General features: G+C 46.1%; 1 protein-coding gene across 3 annotated transcripts in view; it reads left to right on the plus strand.

The window, feature by feature from the left end:
- The first annotated feature begins 12,043 nt into the window (after nt 1-12,043).
- The window catches only part of FAM193A (family with sequence similarity 193 member A), a 98,886-nt gene continuing 91,104 nt past the window's right edge, over nt 12,044-19,825 (plus strand). The window contains exon 1 of one of the 3 annotated variants that reach the window (XM_007471621.1): nt 12,044-12,286. In XM_007471621.1, the coding sequence (XP_007471683.1) occupies nt 12,062-12,286 (225 nt within the window). In that variant the 5' untranslated portion in view covers nt 12,044-12,061. Of the gene's footprint in view, nt 12,290-19,825 lie in introns of all 3 variants that reach the window. The other 2 variants (XM_007471619.1, XM_007471620.1) reach the window with 2 other exon arrangements.

Raw genomic sequence — 19,825 nt, forward strand, 5'->3', positions numbered from 1 at the left:
AATGGAAACGATGCAGGAAAGAAGGAAAAATCGGTGATTTAAAAAAGAGAGGGGACGATTAGTGGAACAGAGTCCTCAGGCAGCTGGCAGGGTCTGGTGCCTGAGCAGAAGGCTTTACCTAAGTGAGGAGGCATGTGTAACGTAGGCATGCCCGAGGGCACAGGTGCAGGTAGGCGGCTGGGAGCCTGTGGAAACATACTGCCAAGTGGTTTTTCCAGAAAGGTTGTTGCACCTTCATGCCACCATCAGCTGTATGGAGTACACCCATCTTCCTTCACCCTCTCTAGCACGAAGAGCCCTTGTAATCTTCAGTAAATGTTTTCAGAGTTTCCCCTTGTTCCGAAACTGGAGGAGACCAAATGCTTTGGCGGGCGCCTGCTCACCTGGCCAGGATCCCCTGTTGAAGCAGACACACCCTGTCTGTATGGGGGCCCAGAGCCCAGCCCACCTACTCTTGCTGCCGACGTGTGCGCCCTGCCCGTGGTTCATGTGTAAGTCTCTGCTCCACCTTCCCCGAGCTGGGTGTCTGCATCTTTGTTCCCCATTCTCTCCAGCTCCTGCCCAAAGGCACCCCTCCCTGTTCCCTTAACACTCTTAACCCTCTGATGGCAGTTCCTGTGCCCCTCGCCTTAACTCATCTCCCAGCCTTGTGAATTTTTTGGACCATAACAGTTTTTTGAATTTATTTATTTATTTGGCTGCTCTGGGTCTTAGTTGTGGCACTCGGGATCTTCGTTGTAGTATGCGGGATCTTTAGTTGCGGCATGTGGGATCTAGTTCCCTGACTAGGGATTGAACCCGGGCCCCCTGCGTCGGGAGTGCAGAGTCTTAACCACTGTGCCACCAGGGAAGTCCCTGGACCATAACAATTTTAGTAGCAACGCCCCTGGAGGCTGACTCAGCATTGTCAATTCTGTATTACGGGAGTAGAGGGCCCTGCAAAAAACAGGCACCATCTGTGGGCATCAGTACTTAAGGTCCCTGGCCAGCCTCTGGTTTGGTTGTCCTTGAGCCAGCTGCCTCCCTGTGGCCAAGTGAGTGGTGGTGATGGTGGTGGGGAGGGGTGGATGAAGGGTTCCGGCCCTGGCCTCTCTGCTCATGTCAGCAGGGCCATGTTGATGACTTGGGGTTCACCAACATGTGAGTGGCTACCTTTGGAATTACTCCAGGTCACTCAGTTTTCAAACGTGGCTGACCCATTTAGGGACTGACCAGAAGCCTTCCCCAGTCTCTGTTCTATTATGTGTTTTTTTCCCCCTCCCTCTGATGTATTGTTGTAAAGACTGTTAACATCCTATACAGAATGACTGGCTGCTGTGATTTTCAGGTACCTTCAGATTTGTAAGGGGATGCAGACTGCAGTCTGAGGAGTTAGTAGTACCCTGATGATCAGTTTTTCATTTAACTGTAGTAGATTAGTTGTATTTTAAAGTTGGTGAAGAGAAGTGTAAGAAATACGTATTTCCAGAGCTGTAAGTCTTATTAACTGTCTGATTTGCTGCTATTAATAAATTCAAGTTATGTTTCTCTTTTGCCATGTGGAACTTGAATGCAGAGACCCGAAGTATTTTGTAAATATTTGAACGGGTGAATTGCTGAGCCGTCAGATGAAGGAGCCGTGAGTGATACTAAACTTGTCCTGGCATCCTGAGGCTTACTTAGACATTTATTTTCTTCCAGATAAGTAGCATCAAAACATACAGTAGGGACTTCCCTGGTGGTCCAGTGGTTAAAACTCTGTGCTTCCAATGCAGGGGATGCAGGTCAGGGAACTAAGATTCCACATGCCCCACAGCCAAAAAATAAAATAAAAATGATCCATTCTTTAAAAAAAAAAAAAAAAGTAACAGTAATTACATTGTTTACTAGACTTAAACATAACTACATTTGTAAAGGAAAGCCATGTTAATAACAGTTACCTGCATAAAATCATTTTCTATAACCATGGTTGTGGCAGATAGCAAATACCACTTGGCCTCCTTAGTTCACAGAACCATCCTATTTACTTCTGTAGACCCACTGGTGGTTAATAACTGGGCCAATTCAGGAAGTTAACTTGCAGCAGTAAGAAAAAATGGTTGCAGTTTTCTCTAGGCTTTCTGTATTTTTTTTTAAACATAAAAACTGAAATGAAAAATCCTAAAGAAAACTCACTTTTACATTAACTATAAGAAGGATGCTATAATAATGTAATAATATGGAATCAATAATTAATGTTTATTGAATTTTATTGAATTTAAAGGGAACAACTTTGAAATCTATAAATTGCTAAATATTTACTCTGTAAGATTGCATAAATTATAAATTACAAAGCATTAAATACTTAAGGTAATTTTGCACCTAACTCATGGTATGATTCTGTTAACAGTTTTTTTGTAACCAGTTAGAAGGGAACTTAAGTCTTAATGTTAGTAATTATTCCCAAGCAGTGCCACTTGCTCAAGGCATTTGCATGTGCTTTGGGAAAGCTGAGTTCAGGAAAGCAGCAGAAAGGATTGACCACACATGGAGTCATCCCTGGACTTCAGCACAGGCAGCTAATAAAAGATTGTGTGTGAAATAAGGAAAGAAAAATTGTAGTTGAAATAGGGAAGACAAAATGTGAATTACTGATTTGGAGTAGTTTCAGTTCCTTCAGTGAGTATCTATTAGATGCCTTCTGTATTCTGGGTGCTTTATGGGACTTAATGTCTAATGAGAAGATGGATACGTGAAAGTATGAGAAAACCTGTGTAAGCATAAAGGTTTACGGGAGTTGGAGTGATTAGCTATGTGGTGGCTTGTATTGGCTGAGGAGGGAGCATGTTGGAGGAGACTGGGATTCACAGAAAAAGAAGGGACCACAGTGGGGTTTGAAAGGATGCCTAACAGTTGCCTGGTTAAAGGAGGGGGGATTGGTGTTTTGGGGTGGGAAATGGCATGTACTAAAGCCCCATAGCTGAATGGGGCAGGGGTGTATTGGGTTGGCCAAAAAGTGCCTTTGGTTTTTTAGTAAAAACAAGAGACACATTTTTCATTTTCACCAAGAACTTTATTGAGCAACGTATTCACTCTTTTGTTCCACTACCTTCTGCCATTTTTCAGGCAACTTCATAATTCCGTCTTTCCGAAACTTTTTATCATTTTGAGCAAAGAACCGTTCCAGGTACCTTTTACAGTCTTCCAGGGAATTGAAATTTTTTCCATTAAGAGAATTTTGTAGAGACCGAAATAAATGGAAATCTGAAGGTGCAGTGTCTGGTGAATAAGGCGGATGAATCAGAACTTCCCAGCCAGCTATAACAGTTTTTGCCTGGTCATCGAAGGAACATGCGGTCTTGCGTTATCCTGATGAAAGATTATGCATTGTATGTTGACTAATTCTGGACGCTTTTCATCGAGTGCTGTTTTCAGTTGGGAGCAGTACTCCTTGGAATTAATCGTTTGGTTTTCCGGGAGCTCATAATAGAGGACTCCCTTGCAATCCCACCATACACACAACATCACCGTCTTTGGATGAAGACCAGCCTTTGGTGTGGTTGGTGGTGATTCATTTCGCTTGCCCCACGATCTCTTCTATTCCACATTATTGTACAGTATCCACTTTTCATCACTTGTCACAATTTGTTTTTAAAATGGAACATTTTCATTATGTTTAAGTAGAGAATCGCATGTGGAAATACCGTCAAGAAGGGTTTTTTTGCTTAACTTATGTGGAACCCAAACATCAAAGTGATGAACATAACCAAGCTGGTGCAGATGATTTTCGGTGCTTGATTTGGATATTTTGAGTATGTCGGCTATCACACCCACATAATGGTATAATGTTGATTGTTCTAAATTAATGTTTCGATTTGATGGCTATCAGCTTCAGCTGGTCTACCTGACTGTGGAGCATTGTCCAGTGAGAAATCTCCAGCACAAAACTTCACAAACCACTTTTGACACGTTTGATCGGTCACAGCACCTTCTCCGTACACAGCACAAATCTTTTTTTGCATTTCAGTTGGCGTTTTTACCTTTCTTGAAATAATAAAGCATAATATGCCAAAAATGTTGCTTTTTTCTTTCATCTTCAGTATTAAAATAGCTACACAAAAATTCACCAGATTTGATGTCTTTTTTTAAAAATGCATGCTGATATGACAGCTGTGACATAGAGTCTAACAACGTTTCGAATGACGTTAAAGACAACTAAGTGCTATTAGAGCCATCTCATGGAAAAAACTGAAGGAACCTTTTGGCCCACCCAGTAGAATTGGAAGGAATTTCATCTGGGTAATGAGGCAGAGACTCAGTGATCATACTCGATCCTTTTTGGCGGTAGGAGCTGCTGGAGGGTTCAAAGCAGAGGAATGTTCTGGTCACATGTGCAGTGTGTAAGGTCACTCTGCAAGGGGCAAAGGATGTGTGGAAGGCAGACAGTACAAACCTGCAGGCTGGGGACCAGTCAGGAGGAGATAATCGTGTCATGTTCTAGGCAGGGGATGATAATGCAATGAAAACAGACACATTTGTGTGTTGTGTACAGGAGAGTCCTGGCTTTAGCCCTCACTGGCTGTGTGATCTGAGATGTGCCATTATCACCTGCGAAGCTGTGGCTTTTTAGTGTCTTTAATGCCCTAAAATGCCATGTTTTCTTTTTGTCTATAAGAAGTTTACCTGTAAGGTCTTTAAAGAGTAAGTCTGAGTTTTTCATGTTGAATTTGGAATTTCTTTTGGAAATTACTTTCAGAGCTAGAGTATAAGCTTAGTAAGAAAGTGAATACTTGTGATTTGGTACACACAAATGCTGGCCACAAATGGTAGCTTTTACCTGAGAGTAGAAAATCAGTTTACTCAGAAAAGGTAAAATATTTTACATCGTAGGTGTAGGGACTCAGTTGTAGTACATTTTCAAGTTTTTTCAGCAGTATGACCATTTTAGGAATATGTACATGCTCTTAGGGAAAAATTTCTTGGTTACCTTAGTCCCTTACTTTAATAATATAAAATATATATTTATACAAAATATATATATTTGTTGTATATTTTTGTATAAATATATTTATTTATAATAAATATATTATTTTATTTATAATATATATTTATACAAAATATAATTTTATATATTTGTATAAATATATTTATACAAGTATAAATATATTTTCCCTGTGTGTGTAGGATTTGGGAGAAAGCGCTTGTTTGGTTATGTTCATTCTGGTACTTTTTTTGTTTTTTTATTTTTGCGGTACGCGGGCCTCTCAGTGTTGTGGCCTCTCCCGTTGCGGAGCACAGGCTCCGGGCGTGCAAGCCCAGCAGCCATGGCCCACGGGCCCAGCCGCTCCGCGGCATGTGGGATCTTCCCAGACCGGGGCACGAACCCGCATCGCCTGCATCGGCAGGCGGACTCTTAACCACTGCGCCACCAGGGAAGCCCATCTGGTACATTTTTAAAAATTGATATTTTGATCAGTGTGATTGGATTGGATTTATTCTCCTACCTTAACTAAATGAAGGACATAAACATCCCAGTTTTCCAACATTGGACAGTAGACAGTGCAGGACCAAAAAATTTATATATTTAAAGGAATAATGGCTGAAAAATGTTCAAGTTTGATGAAAACTCTTAAGCCACAAATCCAAGAAGTTCAAAAAGCCTCAAGCACAAGAAACATGAAGAAAACTGCACCCAGAGTCACATCATAATTTTATAATGTGCTGAAGACAGTGATTAAAAGAAAACGTCAGTGATAAGACTAACAGCAGACTTCTCATGGGAAATAGTGCAAAGCCAGAGGATAGCAGGAGGGCGGCTTTAACATAGTAAAAGGAAGAAGAACGTAACCTAGAATTCTAAACCAGCAAAAATGTTTCAAAAATGAAAATAAAAAAAAAAAGAAAATGAGATCAAGATTTTTCATACATAAAAAGCTGGAAGAATTCATGACCAGGGGATCTTCATCACAGGAAATGTTAAAGGAAGTCCTCAGGCAGAAGAAAAATGACACCAGATGGAAATCTGAATCTTTACAAACAAATGAAGAGCACTGGAAATTGTAAATATATGGATAGTTTTTTTTAAATTACTTTAAAATACAATTTTTCTGTCAGGAGCAAAAATAACAATGAGTTATGGGGCTTTTAGGTAGAGGTAAAAGGTATGACAACAGTAGCATAAAGAAGACCAGGAGATGGGAAACGTAAGGTGGTTATACGTTTTGTGATAAAGTTTTATTTGATCGCTGATTGTGACAAGGTGAAATGTATACTGTACACACTAAAGCAGCCAATTCAAAAAGAAAAGAGGTATAGCTCACAAGCCAACAAAAGAGATAAAATAGGATCACAAAAAATTATTCAAATTTTTAAGGCTAAAAGAAGAAAAAGGAAACAAAATGAATCAGTAGGAAAATAAAGAATAAGATGGTAGATTTAAAAAACCCAATCGGGCTTCCCTGGTGGCGCAGTGGTTGAGAGTCCGCCTGCTGATGCAAGGGACACGGGTTCGTGCCCCGTGCTGGGAAGATCCCACATGCCGTGGAGCGGCTGGGCCCGTGAGCCATGGCCGCTGAGCCTGCGCGTCCGGAGCCTGTGTTCTGCAACGGGAGAGGCCACAACAGTGAGAGGCCCACGTACCAAAAAAATTAAAAAAATAAAAAAAATAAAAAACCCAATCATGTCAGTAATTGTATTTAATGTAAATGGTCTGAATATCCCAGTTTTAAAAGATTGTGAGGTTGGAACAAAAACAAGACACAACTGTATGCTTTCTGCAGGTAACTTGCTTTAGATATAAAGACTCAGGTAAGCTAAAAGTTAAGTCATAGATAGACTTCCCTGGCGGTCCAGTGGTTAAGACTCCAGGTTTCCATTGCAGGGGACACGGGTTTGATCCCTGGGTCGGGGAACTAAGATCCCGCATGCCCTGTGGTGCAGCCAAAAAAAAAAAAAAAAAAAACGGTTATAAAGAAAGATATGCATTGCTTATGTGAAAAGAAAGCTGGAGTGGCTGTACTAGTGTCAGACAAATCAATACAGGAGCAAAGAATAAAGAACGTTACTGGGGTAAAAACAGTCACGTCATACTGATACAGGGGTCAGTACAGGGGGTCAGTTCATCAAGAGGACATAACAGTCCTGAACATTTTTGAACCTAATAACAAAGCTTCACAATATATGGAGGAAAAATTGATAGAACTTCCAGGAAAAATAGACAAATCATAGTTGTGTTTGGAGATTTTAATATCTCTCTCAATAATTGATAGAAAAGGTAAATAGAAAATCATTGAAGTTATAGAAGACTTGAATGACACCATTGGCCACCGTGACCGAACAGACATTTATAGCACACTCTACCCAGCGACAGCAGCATACATGCACAGTCTTTTAAGTAAACATTGAACATTTACTAAAATAGACCATATTCTGGGCCATAAAAAAGTATTGATAAATTTGGTATAATTAAAATAGTACAGAATATCCTCTCTGACTGCAGTGGAGTTATATTTTAAAAAATCAGTAACAGAAAGATATTTAGAAAACTACGAATATTTGGAAACTAAACCACACTTCAAACAACCCGTGAGTCAAAGAAGAAATCAAGAGGGAAATTAGAAAGTATTTTGAACTGAATGAGAATGAGAACACAACACATCAGAACTTGTAAAATGCTGCCAAAGCAGTGCTTCCTAGGGAAATTTAAAGCATTAACCACCTTTTTATGCAAGAGAAAGGGCTTGATGACCTATGCTTCCACCTTAAGAAAATAGAAGATGAAGGAGCCGCTTATACCCAAAGTAATGCAAAGAAATGAAATAATAACATAAAAGCAAAAGTCAGTGAAAGGAAGATTTTTTTTTTTAATTTTAAATTTTATTTATTTATTTATTTTTGGCTGTGTTGGGTCTTCGTTTCTGTGCGAGGGCTTTCTCCAGTTGCGGAGAGCGGGGGCCATTCCTCATCGCGGTGCACGGGCCTCTCACTGTCGCGGCCTCTCTTGTTCCGGAGCACAAGCTCCAGACGCGCAGGCTCAGTAGTTGTAGCTCACGGGCCTAGTTGCTCCGTGGCATGTGGGATCTTCCCAGACCAGGGCTCGAACCCGTGTCCCCTGCATTGTCAGGCAGATTCTCAACCACTGCGCCACCAGGGAAGCCCAAGAAAGATTTTTAATATGGAAAAGTCCATGAAACCAAAAGCTGATTATTTTAAGAACAATAAAATTGATAAACCTTGAGCCAGGCCAAAAGTTTGAATAGATACTGCATAAGCCTGTTAAAAGATATTTAACGTATTATTAGGGAAACCACATTGAGACAATACTATACACTCATTATAGTGGCTACAATTTAAAAACGTATTGATGAGGATATAGGTTAACCGGAACTCTTTAACACTGCTCGTTGGGAGAAGTTTGGCAATTTCTTCTTCTTTTTTTTTTTTTTGGCTGTGCCATGTGGCATGTGGGATCTCAGTTCCCCAACCAGGGATTGAAGCCAGGCCCTTGGCAGTGAAAGCATGGAGTCCTAACCACTGAACCGCCAGGGAAGTCCTGGCATTTTCTTAAAAGTTAACCCAGTCATTCTATTCCTTGGTATTTATGCAAGAGAAACAAAAATGAGTGTTCACAGCAAGATTTATACGTGAATGTTCATAGCCACTATTATTTGTAATAGCTGAAAACTGGAAATAACCTGAATGCTTCCAAACAGCAGAATGGGTAAGCAAAATAAATAAATAAATAAAAATTAAGGGGGGGGGCAAAAAAGAACGGATGAGCAAGTTGTGGCTCACCCACACAATGGACTACCGCTCAGGACTAGAAAAGAACAGACTTGTGAATGGAATCATCTCCAGGTAATGACACTCAGTGAAAGAAGCCAGACAGAAGAGAATATGGTGTGTGACATCATTTATAAACAGTTCTAGAAGTTGCCCAGTGATCTGCAGAGAACTCAGTCCAGTGGTGGCCTCTGAAGGGTGGAGGGAAGAGGCAGCAGGGAGAAGGAGGGAGCAGAGGGCCTCCTGGAACCTTGGGGGTTAGGGCGATGTCTATTATCTTGGTTGTCGCATGGTTTCACGCGTGTGTTCATGTGTCCGAACTGTTCACGTCCCACACTTTAGATCTTTTCAGCTTATTGTTCCTCAGTTATATACTTTAGTGCAGCTGTACGATGTTTTTACGAGAACCAGCAGGACTTATATTTGTCCCTCACGTTTAGTCACGGGAGGGTGACCTTGTGGCAAGCACTAGTATGTGGTTAGCTTGAGGTTTGGTCAGGCTTCACTGTTGTGTGAGTGTGTCACTTGCTTTGTCTGAAAGAGGTTCGCAGAGTAGAGCTCCGCCTCCCTGAGAGGACTCGCTTCCTTCTTGAGCATAGCGGTCAAGCCTCGAGAAGTTTGACCTCTGTTCAGGACACTGGCTGCACGCCCTCCGCGGATCATGCCATCTGGCTCTGGCTTTACAGACCCCAAATTGCATATCCGGCTGCACCCCTCCGGTCGCTGCTCCAGCAGGTGTCGTGCTCCACGTTGTCTGGGTGGCTGACGCACACTTTGACCGCGCAGCGGCCAAAGCCAACCCTTGCTCCTTCCACCGCTGCAGCCTGTCCCCCCCCGTTGCTGGTGGGTCCACTGCCCGGGCGGGCGAGCCCCCGAGCCTGACCGCTCTGCTCCTCCAGGGCTGCCTGCACCTGGAACTGCCTCACGTGTGGTCACCTCCTCAGAGTCCATTGTTCACACAGCAGGCTTTCCCTGTAAGATGACAACTGGGTCACGCCACCCCCTTCTGAGCCATCCCCAGCCCCTCACAGGGCGCGAGCCTCCAGCCTTCATCCTGCCCCGGACAGGCCCGCGCTCGCAGCGGTTCTCCCGCGCCAGCGCTCCTCCCCAGGATCTTCACGCGGCTGTTTCCCGTTGGTTTTCCCTTAGCACTTGGGTCTCAGCTTAGCTTTGCTCTCGCTGAAGCCATGCTCTCCTGCTGGCCCCACTCTGCACCCCTGGAGGCTTCATTTCTTCCTCTTGGTGGAGGAGCACTTACTGCCATGGGACGTCGGCTGGTTCTGTCTGTGCTTGTCTGGTGTCCCTCTGGGACCAGCAGGACCCAGTCACCCGACCTGTAAGGATGCCTGGCATGCAGTGTGTTCCAGGTGCCTATGGCCGAGGTCCTCCTCACCTCGGAGCTGTTGCACACACACAGTCCACAGTCTGGGGGGCTGTCTGGCCTCTCTCCTCTCCCCCGACGTCGGGCTCCTCGGCCGTCCTGTGGGCTCTGCCTTCACAGCGGCTTCACCCCGGTCTCCTGGGCCCCTTCCTTTCTGCCATCGCATCTCTTCTCCACGCACATCCTGTCTCCCCGTTAGGACACGAGTGAGGCCAGGCCATGCCTGGCTCCCTGCTCCCTTTCCCCTCCATCTCTGCCCCGGGGCCCGTGCGCGTGCTCTCAGGTGTCTGTGAGGCTTCCAGCAGCCCCGCACTTGAGATGTCTCCTCAGGGAGGCCTTTGATGGCCACGGTGGATGAAGGGCATCGTCCCCGGCCCCAGACACTGTCTCTTGCTCTTCTCTCCTTCTCAGTTACCACTATCTAATGTTCTGTATTTGTTACTTGTCTTTGTCCTTGACAAGAATTACCTCCCTAACGGCAGGGAGTTTTGTTTTATTCACTACTGTGTCTCCAGTGCCTGGGCCAGTGCCTTGGCACACGGTGGGCTTCCAGTAAACACTGGATGGATGAACGGATGGACAGGCAGACAGATGAGTGGATAATGAACTGGGTGCTCGCAAGACAATTCTGGCTCTTAGCATTATGATTTCTGCTCGGGGACCTTTCTAACCTTGGCGCCCATCATCTTCTGCTCTGCTCTGGGTAAGCAAGGCGGCCTAGAGAGGTTTGAAGGCTGTGGCTGTTCGGTCGGTGACAGGCTGCTTGGATTTGTTGGGACAGAGAAAGACAGCTACTTTCATGGGAGGTAGTACTCAGTTCTCTCCCTTGCGCCCCAGACATTCAGATGGCTGCTGAGCTGGGTTTGGTTAAATCCAGGGAACCCTGTGGATGTGACAGGTGTAAGCAGTTTTGATCACTGGTTTATGAAAGCAGGTAAGAATATACGTGCAAGTCTTTGGCGTCTTAGTGGTGCTGTCACTCATTCTTTTTTTTTTTTAATTTTATTTATTTTTGGCTGTGTTGGGTCTTCATTGCTATGCGTGGGCTCTCTCTAGTTGCAGTAAGCGGGGGCCACTCCTCATTGCAGTGCGCGGGCTTCTCATTGCAGTGGCTTCTCTTGTTGCGGAGCACGGGCTCCAGGTGCACAGGCCTCAGTAGTTGCAGCACACGGGTTCAGTAGTTGTGGCACGTGGGCTCTAGGGCATGCAGGCTTCAGTAGTTGTGGCTTGCGGGCTGTAGAGCTCAGGCTCAGTAGTTGTGGCACGCACAGGCTCAGTTGCTCCGTGGCATGTGGGATCTTCCTGGAGCAGGGTTCGAACCTGTGTCCCCTGCACTGGCAGGCGGATTTCTAAGCACTGCGCCACCAGGGAAGTCCTGTTATTCACTCTTTTAATCACTCATTTGTTCATTTATCCATTCAGCCTCCTTGTTTAAGCACCTGATACCTGGTCATTCCAGGCTTTGATAATGGAGCCTGGGGCCCATTTGAGAGCACTCTGTCAGCTGTGGCACCAGTCGTGTACATGCTTATACGTAGTCCAGTTAACAAGAACAGCCAATGGCCTGTGTGAGCCTGGGTACAGGAAGACAGGGAGAGAGCCATGGGCTGAGGGAAGAGCTGGGCTGCTGGCTGGGCAGGGCTGGGGGAGCATCTGGGCAACGTTCCAGCCAGAATAGGCTTGGCATGGGTCCTGGTGCACCTTCCCACCTGATGGGTTCACGGTAGGGGCACTCCAGATGGGAGAGAGGCCTGGGGGTCCTGACAGCTCCATCCCATGTGCACTCGGGCTTCCCTGCTCACCTGTTGCCCAGGTGTCCCTCTCTCGAACCTGTCTTCAGGATTTTCAGGATGATTTCTCTACTGTGCAGACGACCCTTCTTGGGCTCATGTTTTGAAAATACAATTTTTTTTTCTGTTCCAGACTCCTTTTAATTTTGGCATGAATCATAGAACACCACCCTACCCCGCTGGGGATTACTGTCTTCTGTGCAGAAGCGAGCGGAAAGACTCTTCGTTCTTAGAGAGTGGAGTAAAGACTGCAAGCAAGCTGGCCCTGTCCATGGCGCCCAAGGGCAACAGCGTGCTGCACCTGCCTCTGTGGGTGTGCCCGGACTGCCGGCGCACCGTGGAGAACGAGGAGCGGCGCGGCAGCCTCGACCCGCCGGCGGTGAGTGCCTGGCCCAGCGGAGCGGCGCGCGAGATGGCTCATTTGGCTCTGCTTTCTGGAGGAACTCCCTCCCGTGCCATCTCCTCGTCCCTGGCTCCAGCGGCTGGGGTCCCCGCCACCCTTCCTGATGACACCTGCAGTCAGTAGGAAGGGCCCTGCCCTCCTTGGTCAGACAGCCCTGTCAGCAAGCTTGGGGGGCCTGAAGAGTGGGTTTTGGCTTTTTAAGTCTGGTCTCAGGATGTCTTTGGCAGTGTAGTTTGGTGAAAAGCTAGAGGCGTTCGTGTGCTTATTAGTGCTAGACAATTCCATGCGCTGGTAACTCGCCTGAAATTCTTTCCCAGATGCAATTCTCAGGTCGGACTCCCCTGCCCCCCCCCCCCCTTTTCCCTTGATTCCCTGCCTCAGCTGAATGAGGCCTTCTTGAGAACATCAGGATCTTTAGCCCAGACGGTGTCTTCATGGGCCCTGGTTCCGAAAGGGCTTTCAAACCTGCTCTTTGGGTTCTGGAAGGAGTTGGCTTTTGCAGCCATTTGAGGCCCCATGTTCCAGGGCTCTTCTGTTCCTTTGATTTCTGCTTGATGATTGTTTTCTGGGCTGTTGTCTTTCTGCTAATGCCACTCTGCACGTGGCCGATGACAGCGGCGCCCAGCACCACATTCTGTTTCCTGACCTGGGACTGCTTTCCACGTTGGTTGCCAACAGTTTGCTGCCCCTTCGCCTGAGCCCCCTCGCTGCCGCCACTGAGCCAGTGACTTCTGTTTTAGGGTTTCCTTGAAGGCAGCACCCCAGCTCGGCTGCCAGTTTCTATAGTAGTGCTCTAGTAGCTAAAACTCAAAAATCTGTTGTTTATCAAAATAGAAATTTACTTCTCGCTCAGCCTCTTCCCACACACACCCCTTTTCCTGCGCTGTTCTCCTTAGCACTTCTGTCTAATATACTGTGCATTTTCCTTATTCATTTTGTTTGTCTTTTTCCTTCATTGGACTGTACGCTCCAAGAGGACAGCTCTTTTTGTGTATTTTCTTACCAAGAACAGTGCCAGCCTGGCATGTTTTAGGTACCCAAAATATTTGAATTGATGAATAAATAAACAAATGGATAAATCTGGAATTAGGGATTAAAAAGATGGCATAGTCGATCTGAAGTTTTTTCACCCTCGGATCTTTGTGCTTTTATCATTTTATTTTACTTTTGTTTTCTTCCTGTGTCCACTTAAAGTATTTGGTCTTTTTTCCATTTTTTAATGGAAGGCTGTTTAGCTTACTGATACCCATTTGTTCCCTGCTCACTTCCAGTCAGCATTCTTGAGTCTCCCCCGGCTATAGCGCATTTTCTTTGCTTCCTGAAGTTTGCCGTGTCTTCCTGTTTCCAGTCCTGCTCTTGTGTTTTGGCCTGACTGTGCCTTTGGGAGAAGGGTTGCTGTTGCTCATCCTGGTTTTGGAGGCAAGAAAATGCCTGTCATTTCCCATAACTAGTCTTGCCACGAGGGGAGTCTCATTTCCTGACTCCCAGTTTGTCCTGGATAATGGATCAACACACGAGGCTTTCTCTCATCAAAAAAGTGACCCCAGGGATCACAGAGGTATAATGTTGACCTATGTTTGTAGACGTAAACCTTCTGTTGCTTTTGTACAGTTGGCCTCTTTGCTCAAGCTGGTTAAAATGGCTGAACTTTTTAAACTAATGAGATGTAATTTACATCTAGTAAAACTCACTCATTTTAAAGTGTATGTAGTTCACTGAGTTTTGACAGATTTATACAGTTGTGTAAACACCACTACCATGGCTAAGATACAGAACCCTCAGGTGTTCCCTTGTTCACCTTGGTAGGCAGCCCTTCCCCTCCTCCCAGCCCCTCGTAATAACCACGGACGTGATTTTTGTCCCCGTGGATTTGCTTTTTCTGGAGTGTCCCATAGACTTCTTGGTGTTGTGCTTTGAGAGTTGTGCATCAGTCGTTTGTTCCTTTTTATTGCTGAATAACTTGTAGAGATATACCACAGTTTGTTTACCTGTTAACCGTTGATGGACGTTTCTGTTGTTTCCAGATTTGGACTGTTTTTTGCGTCAAGCTGTTGTGAACGTCCTTGCACATGTCTTTCCGTGGACATGCTTTGTCCGTGTCGCGTTTGGTTGAGAACTTCGCGTCTGTGCTTGTGAAGAGGGTGTGCCCATGGAGGCTCATTAAAGTCTTCTTGTCTTTTGTGTCTTTCAGGGCCTCGTAAAGTGAGTTGAGATGTGTTCCTGCTCCTCTTTTCTGGAAGAGTTTGTGTAGTTGGTGTTGCTTCTCCCTTCAGTGTTGTTGCTCCTCGCTCTCGCTGGGGGCAGTGCCAGGCAGCACGTGCAGACGCAGGGGGCCCACTCGGCCAGTCTGACGGGCCCTGGGGCTGCTGCCCCCTGTGCTTGTGCGGGCCGCGGGGTCTCTCTCCACACTCTGCCCGCGCCGTGTGCCGGCAGCGAGAGCCTCCTGCCTGGTGTTTCCTCGGTTCCCCTGTCCGGCCTGAGCCTTGGGCAGTCCTGTGCCCGGGCTTTGGGGTGCAGCTTTCCTGGTGATCCTGCCCCTGCCGTGTGGCAGCCAGACTCTGCCTGCATCTGTAGGGGCCTCGGGGTGTGGCCTGTGCTCGTGTCCGTGTGGGTCCTGGGCCTGTCTCCTGGAGGGCTCGGTCCCCTCTTCTCGGAGGATCAGCCTGGGCCTCGGGTGGAGACCGCCCACCACCCCAGCAGTGAAGGCTTCTGTCGGCTCCCAGAGAAGGGCCCCGCCCGGCAAGTCCCACCGGCCACACCCAACCTTTAAGGACTTGTCACATGCTGCGCTGTGGCCTCTGACCCACTCATGGCTGCCTTCCTTCCTCGCCTTGTCCCCAGGTGGCCTGTCACACTTGTCCCATTCAGCCGGTCCTTTGTGCTCTCTGGTGGGCCCAGAGTTATGAGTTTGTGTGTTGTCCCACTGTCTCTGATCTTCAGGGTAAGGGCTCTGAGCACGGACAGTGGACCCGGAGCTGAATTGCTCTCTTGCAGATACGCATTCTGTTACCGGAAGTCGTGGTGGGGCACTGACGTTTCTCCCTGCTCTGTGCCTCCCAGCTCCACGTTGTCCATTTCTCCAGAGACCTCCTCTTCTGTGCCTAGACCTTGTCCTGCCCACACACCTAAGAGGACTTCGGTTCACACATCTGACTGGATCCTGTCTTTCTAGGTCACTTGCCTGAGTGTCCTCCGTTGCCATAGTTCTTGGACCTCCTCGGTCCCTTTCCCACCATCAGGTCCCTCTGAGCTCACTGTCGTTTCTCTCTTGGAAAGCCGCCTAACTCATCTGCCTGGGGCCTGGTTCAGTGCTGCACCTGCCTGGCAGAACGTGACTGGAGAAAAGCACCGCTGGGGCCCTGCTTCCCGACTGCGAGGTGCCGGGTCGTGGAAGGGCGTCCAGCGTGCCGCCCTGGCTTTGTCACTGCGCCCCCAGATGCAGAGATGGAGCACACCCTTCCTTCTCCTCTCTTTCCAAACACTCCCCACCCACCTGGCCCTGCAGGGCTGGTCTCCCACCCCTGTGGCTGAGGGAAGTCGCCTCCCAGGTGCCCACCCCTGTCCATCCTCTGCAGGGCCTTGTTGCTTTTGCTGTTCATTCCCTCTCTTTGCTCCCCTCCGGCTCACGCCCAGCAGAGTGCAGATGCTCTAGCGTCGTCTGCCTGTGGCCTCGCCCCTCCTGCTGTCAGCCTCCTCCTGCTCCCCTCACAGACAGGCATGTCTCTGGGTAACTTTTAAACTTTTGGTTCAGTTTCTTTAAGTGATAAGAGGTTTTCCATTTCTATTCGAGTTAGTCGTGGTAAATTATATTCTTAGAAATTGTCAGTTTTGGGTATGAAGTTGTGTGTGGGTGGTCTGTTTTCAATTCCTACCATACCTGTAGATGCAGCTCTTTTTATTCCTCATATTTGTGCTTTTTCTTTCTCTTTTTTTAACCAGTCTTTCTAGAAGTCTGTTGATTTCGTCTTTTCAAAGAACTTTTTTTTAATTTTTAAAATCTCTTTCACTTTGTCTATTTCATTAATTACTGTGTGTGTGTGTGTGTGTGTGTGTGTGCGCGCGTGTGTGCGTGCGTGTGTGCGTGTGTATGCGTGCACGGCAGTATTTGATTGGTTAACGCTGTGGTGTCTCTGATAGAAGTTCCGGGGCACAGAGAGAGTGGTGCAGAGTCCATCCCTCTACCTTGTCTCCTCACCATCCTCTCTGTCTTCCCAGAGGCTTGCTTGTGGGCAGATTCTTGTTTATCCCTCCACAGATGTTCTGTTCTGTTCAGTGTGCTGAAAGGTAGTGATGGCAAGCACCACAGGGTCCCAAATTACAGACAGACGCTGTCAGTAAGTTGAGACATGTGGTTCTCCCAGTTTCTTGTTCTTGGGAGTGGGGTACGGATGCCGTGACAAGGTATGGTGCGTGTCAGTGTGGGGGGGCTCTCCGTTTTCTAGGCCTTTTCTCAGGGCTGCTGTTTTCTAGGCCTTTTCTCAGGGCTGCTGACAAGTGTCTGGGGAGCCTGAGCTTGGTACCAGCCGCCTTGGGTACCAGCTGCATTCCTGTGCTTGTCTCACCCCAGAGACCTGGCGGGAACCTGGCCTTGCTCAGCCCGCCTGCTGGGGGGAGGATGGGAGACAGCCCAGTGCCACTCACTGATGGCCAGGCGACCTTCACCACGCAGCCCTGCTGAGGCCACCACAGGTCTCGTCTCTTCTTTCTCTGCGGCCACTCTTCTGTCTCTACATGCAGTTCTTCTCATCAGTTTTTCTTACTCTGCCCTGACGTGTGCTGCAAACCTCTAATTACTGCGCTGGATTTTGAATTGCTACTTGTATTGGCTCAATTTTAAGTGTTACCCAGTTTTGATTATTTCTGTTTTTAACCATAAATTGTTTTGAAGTATCTAAATATCCAAACATATATCTCTCAGATCACCTTTAATCATATTGACTTTTAATTGAATGCTGTTACAGTTGGAGATCACGGCATGTATTACAGTGACCCCTTATCAGTCAGTTACACTAATATGTGGTTAGGTTTTTATAAAAGTTCCATGTGTGCTTGAAAATGCTCTCTCAGCGTTTATATAGAGGACTCTGTGTACTCCCATTAGATCAACCCCTTGTTAATTGTATTCTTAGATCCTTTTGTGTTCTTAACTAATTTTGTTGTGCTTAATCTGTTGATTTCTGAGTAAGGTCAGTTAACACCTCCCACTGTGCCTGTGTATTTGTCCTTTTTTCTTGTAAATGTTTCCATTTTTGCTCTCTAGGTTTCAAGGCTGTGCTGGATGAATACAAGTTGAATGATTAAATCTCAGTACATTGTTCCTTTGGTTGTGGTGGCCCCTCCTCAGGGCTTTTTGTTTACTGTCTGTGCAGGTCGAGGAGCTCTCTCCCTCCCTCCCTTCCTCTCCTTTCCGTAGCCTCTTGTTCTCATTTGCTCTGCGTTGCATCTTGTAAGTGTCCTTGTGCAGTCAGCATAGAAGTGTACTCAGTTTGGTCTCCTTTGAGAAGCCACTTATTTATTATTTTATTGAGGTAAAGTTGATACACAGTAAGTTGCAGGTGTACAACATAGTGACTCACAATTCCTAAAGTTTATACTCCATTTATAGTTAGTATAAAATATTGGCTGTATTCCCTGTGCTATACAATATATCCTTATATCCCTGTTGCTTATCTGTTTTATACATAGTAGTTTGTATCTTTCAAATCCCTGCCCCGACCTTGCCCCTCCCCCTTCCCTCGCCTCACTGACAACTACTAGCTTGTTCTCTGCATGCGAGTCTGTTCCTCTGTTTTGTTATATTCGGTGATTTTATTTTTCAGCTCCACGTGTAAGTGATAGCATGCAGTATTTGTCATTCTCTGACTTATTTCCCTCAGCATAATGCCCTCCAAGTCCACCCATGTTGTTGCAAATGCAAAATTTCTTTTTTTTTTTTAATGGCTGGGTAGTATTCCATTGTATACATGTATATCTGTGTACCGCACGCTCTTTATCTAGTATCTGTCGATGGACACTTGGGTTGCTTACTTGTCTTGGCTGTTGTCAGTAGTGCTGCAGTGAACATTGGGGTGCATGTGTCTTTTCAAATTGGTGTTTTCGTTTTCTTCAGCTATCTACCCAGGAGTGGAATTGCTGGATTGTATGGTAGTTCTATTTTTTGTTTTTTGAGGAACCTCCACATTGTTTCCCACAGAGACTGCACCAGTTTGCATTCCCACCAGCAGTGGTGCACAAGGCTTCCCTTTTCTCCACAGCCTCGCCAGTGGTTGTTATTTGTGGCCTTTTTGAGAACAGCCATTTGACAGGTGTGACGTGATACCTCGTTGTGGTTTTGATTTGCATTTGAGAAGCTCCTCTTCTTCTGATTCTTTTTTTTTTTTTAATTTAAATTATTTATTTATTTATTTGACTGCACTGGATCTTTGTTGCCATGTGTGGTATCTTCAGTTGCGCCACGTGAGAAGCTACTTTTTATTTTTTTTATGTTTTTTGCGGTTCGCGGGCCTCTCACTGTTGTGGCCTCTCCCGTTGCGGAGCACAGGCTCCAGACGCGCAGGCTCAGCGGCCATGGCTCACGGGCCCAGCCGCTCCGCGGCACGTGGGATCCTCCCGGACCGGGGCACGAACCCGTATCCCCTGCATCGGCAGGCGGACTCTCAACCACTGAGCCACCAGGGAAGCCCCGAGAAGCTTCTTAATGGCGAAATTAATCTTTGTCACTTCCTGTGATTGCTGATCTGTTTGGGTTTACTTCTGCTACGGTGCAGGTCACAAGTCAAGCACTGCCCTTCACCTAGATCCCCTCTGTGTCCCTCCCGCCCCCGCCCCTCTCTGCAGAGTTTGCAGTCTTTCCAGCTGCTCTTTCTTAGTTACAGCACCCACACCTCCGTCCCTAAGCTGTGTTGTCCTGTTCTTCTGGTGTTCTGAACTTTATACAGGTATCACGCAATATGCATTATTTTGTCTGATTTATTTTGTTCAGCATTATGTTTGAGATTCATAAATGTTGTAGTTTTTTCATTTTCATGACTATATACTATTCACCTTTGTGAACTTATACTACATTTTGGTTGTTTTCCAAATTTTGCTATTACGAATGATGCTCTTGGAGCACACGTTCACACATTCTGTTGTATATACATGTAGGAAAGGAATTGTGGGATCATGGGGTTAATGAAAACTATTTTCCAAAACAAAAATAGTAAGTAGACTAGCACTGTTTTGCAAATCTTCTTAATGTTTGGGTGATAGAAGACAGCTGAATTCTCATACCTACTTCTGTGTTCATTCTGTGTGATAGGTTGTTTTGATTGAAGTTATATGAAGAAAATATTTTAATGGCTTTTTCAGATAACTGTGGATATTCTTTGATACCACACCAAACCATGACAGGTAATAGTTTCCTAATGGTTAGCTGTAATGTAGAATCTGAAATGATATCAGAGAATTTTTCCTACACTGTTAAATTGAAACCCATTGTCTATCTTGCACTCTCAGTGAACCTCTTACCCA

This window comes from Lipotes vexillifer, unplaced genomic scaffold (genome assembly GCF_000442215.2).
Source record: "Lipotes vexillifer unplaced genomic scaffold, Lipotes_vexillifer_v1.1 scaffold328, whole genome shotgun sequence".
In the NCBI taxonomy this organism is placed as follows: domain Eukaryota; kingdom Metazoa; phylum Chordata; class Mammalia; order Artiodactyla; family Lipotidae; genus Lipotes; species Lipotes vexillifer.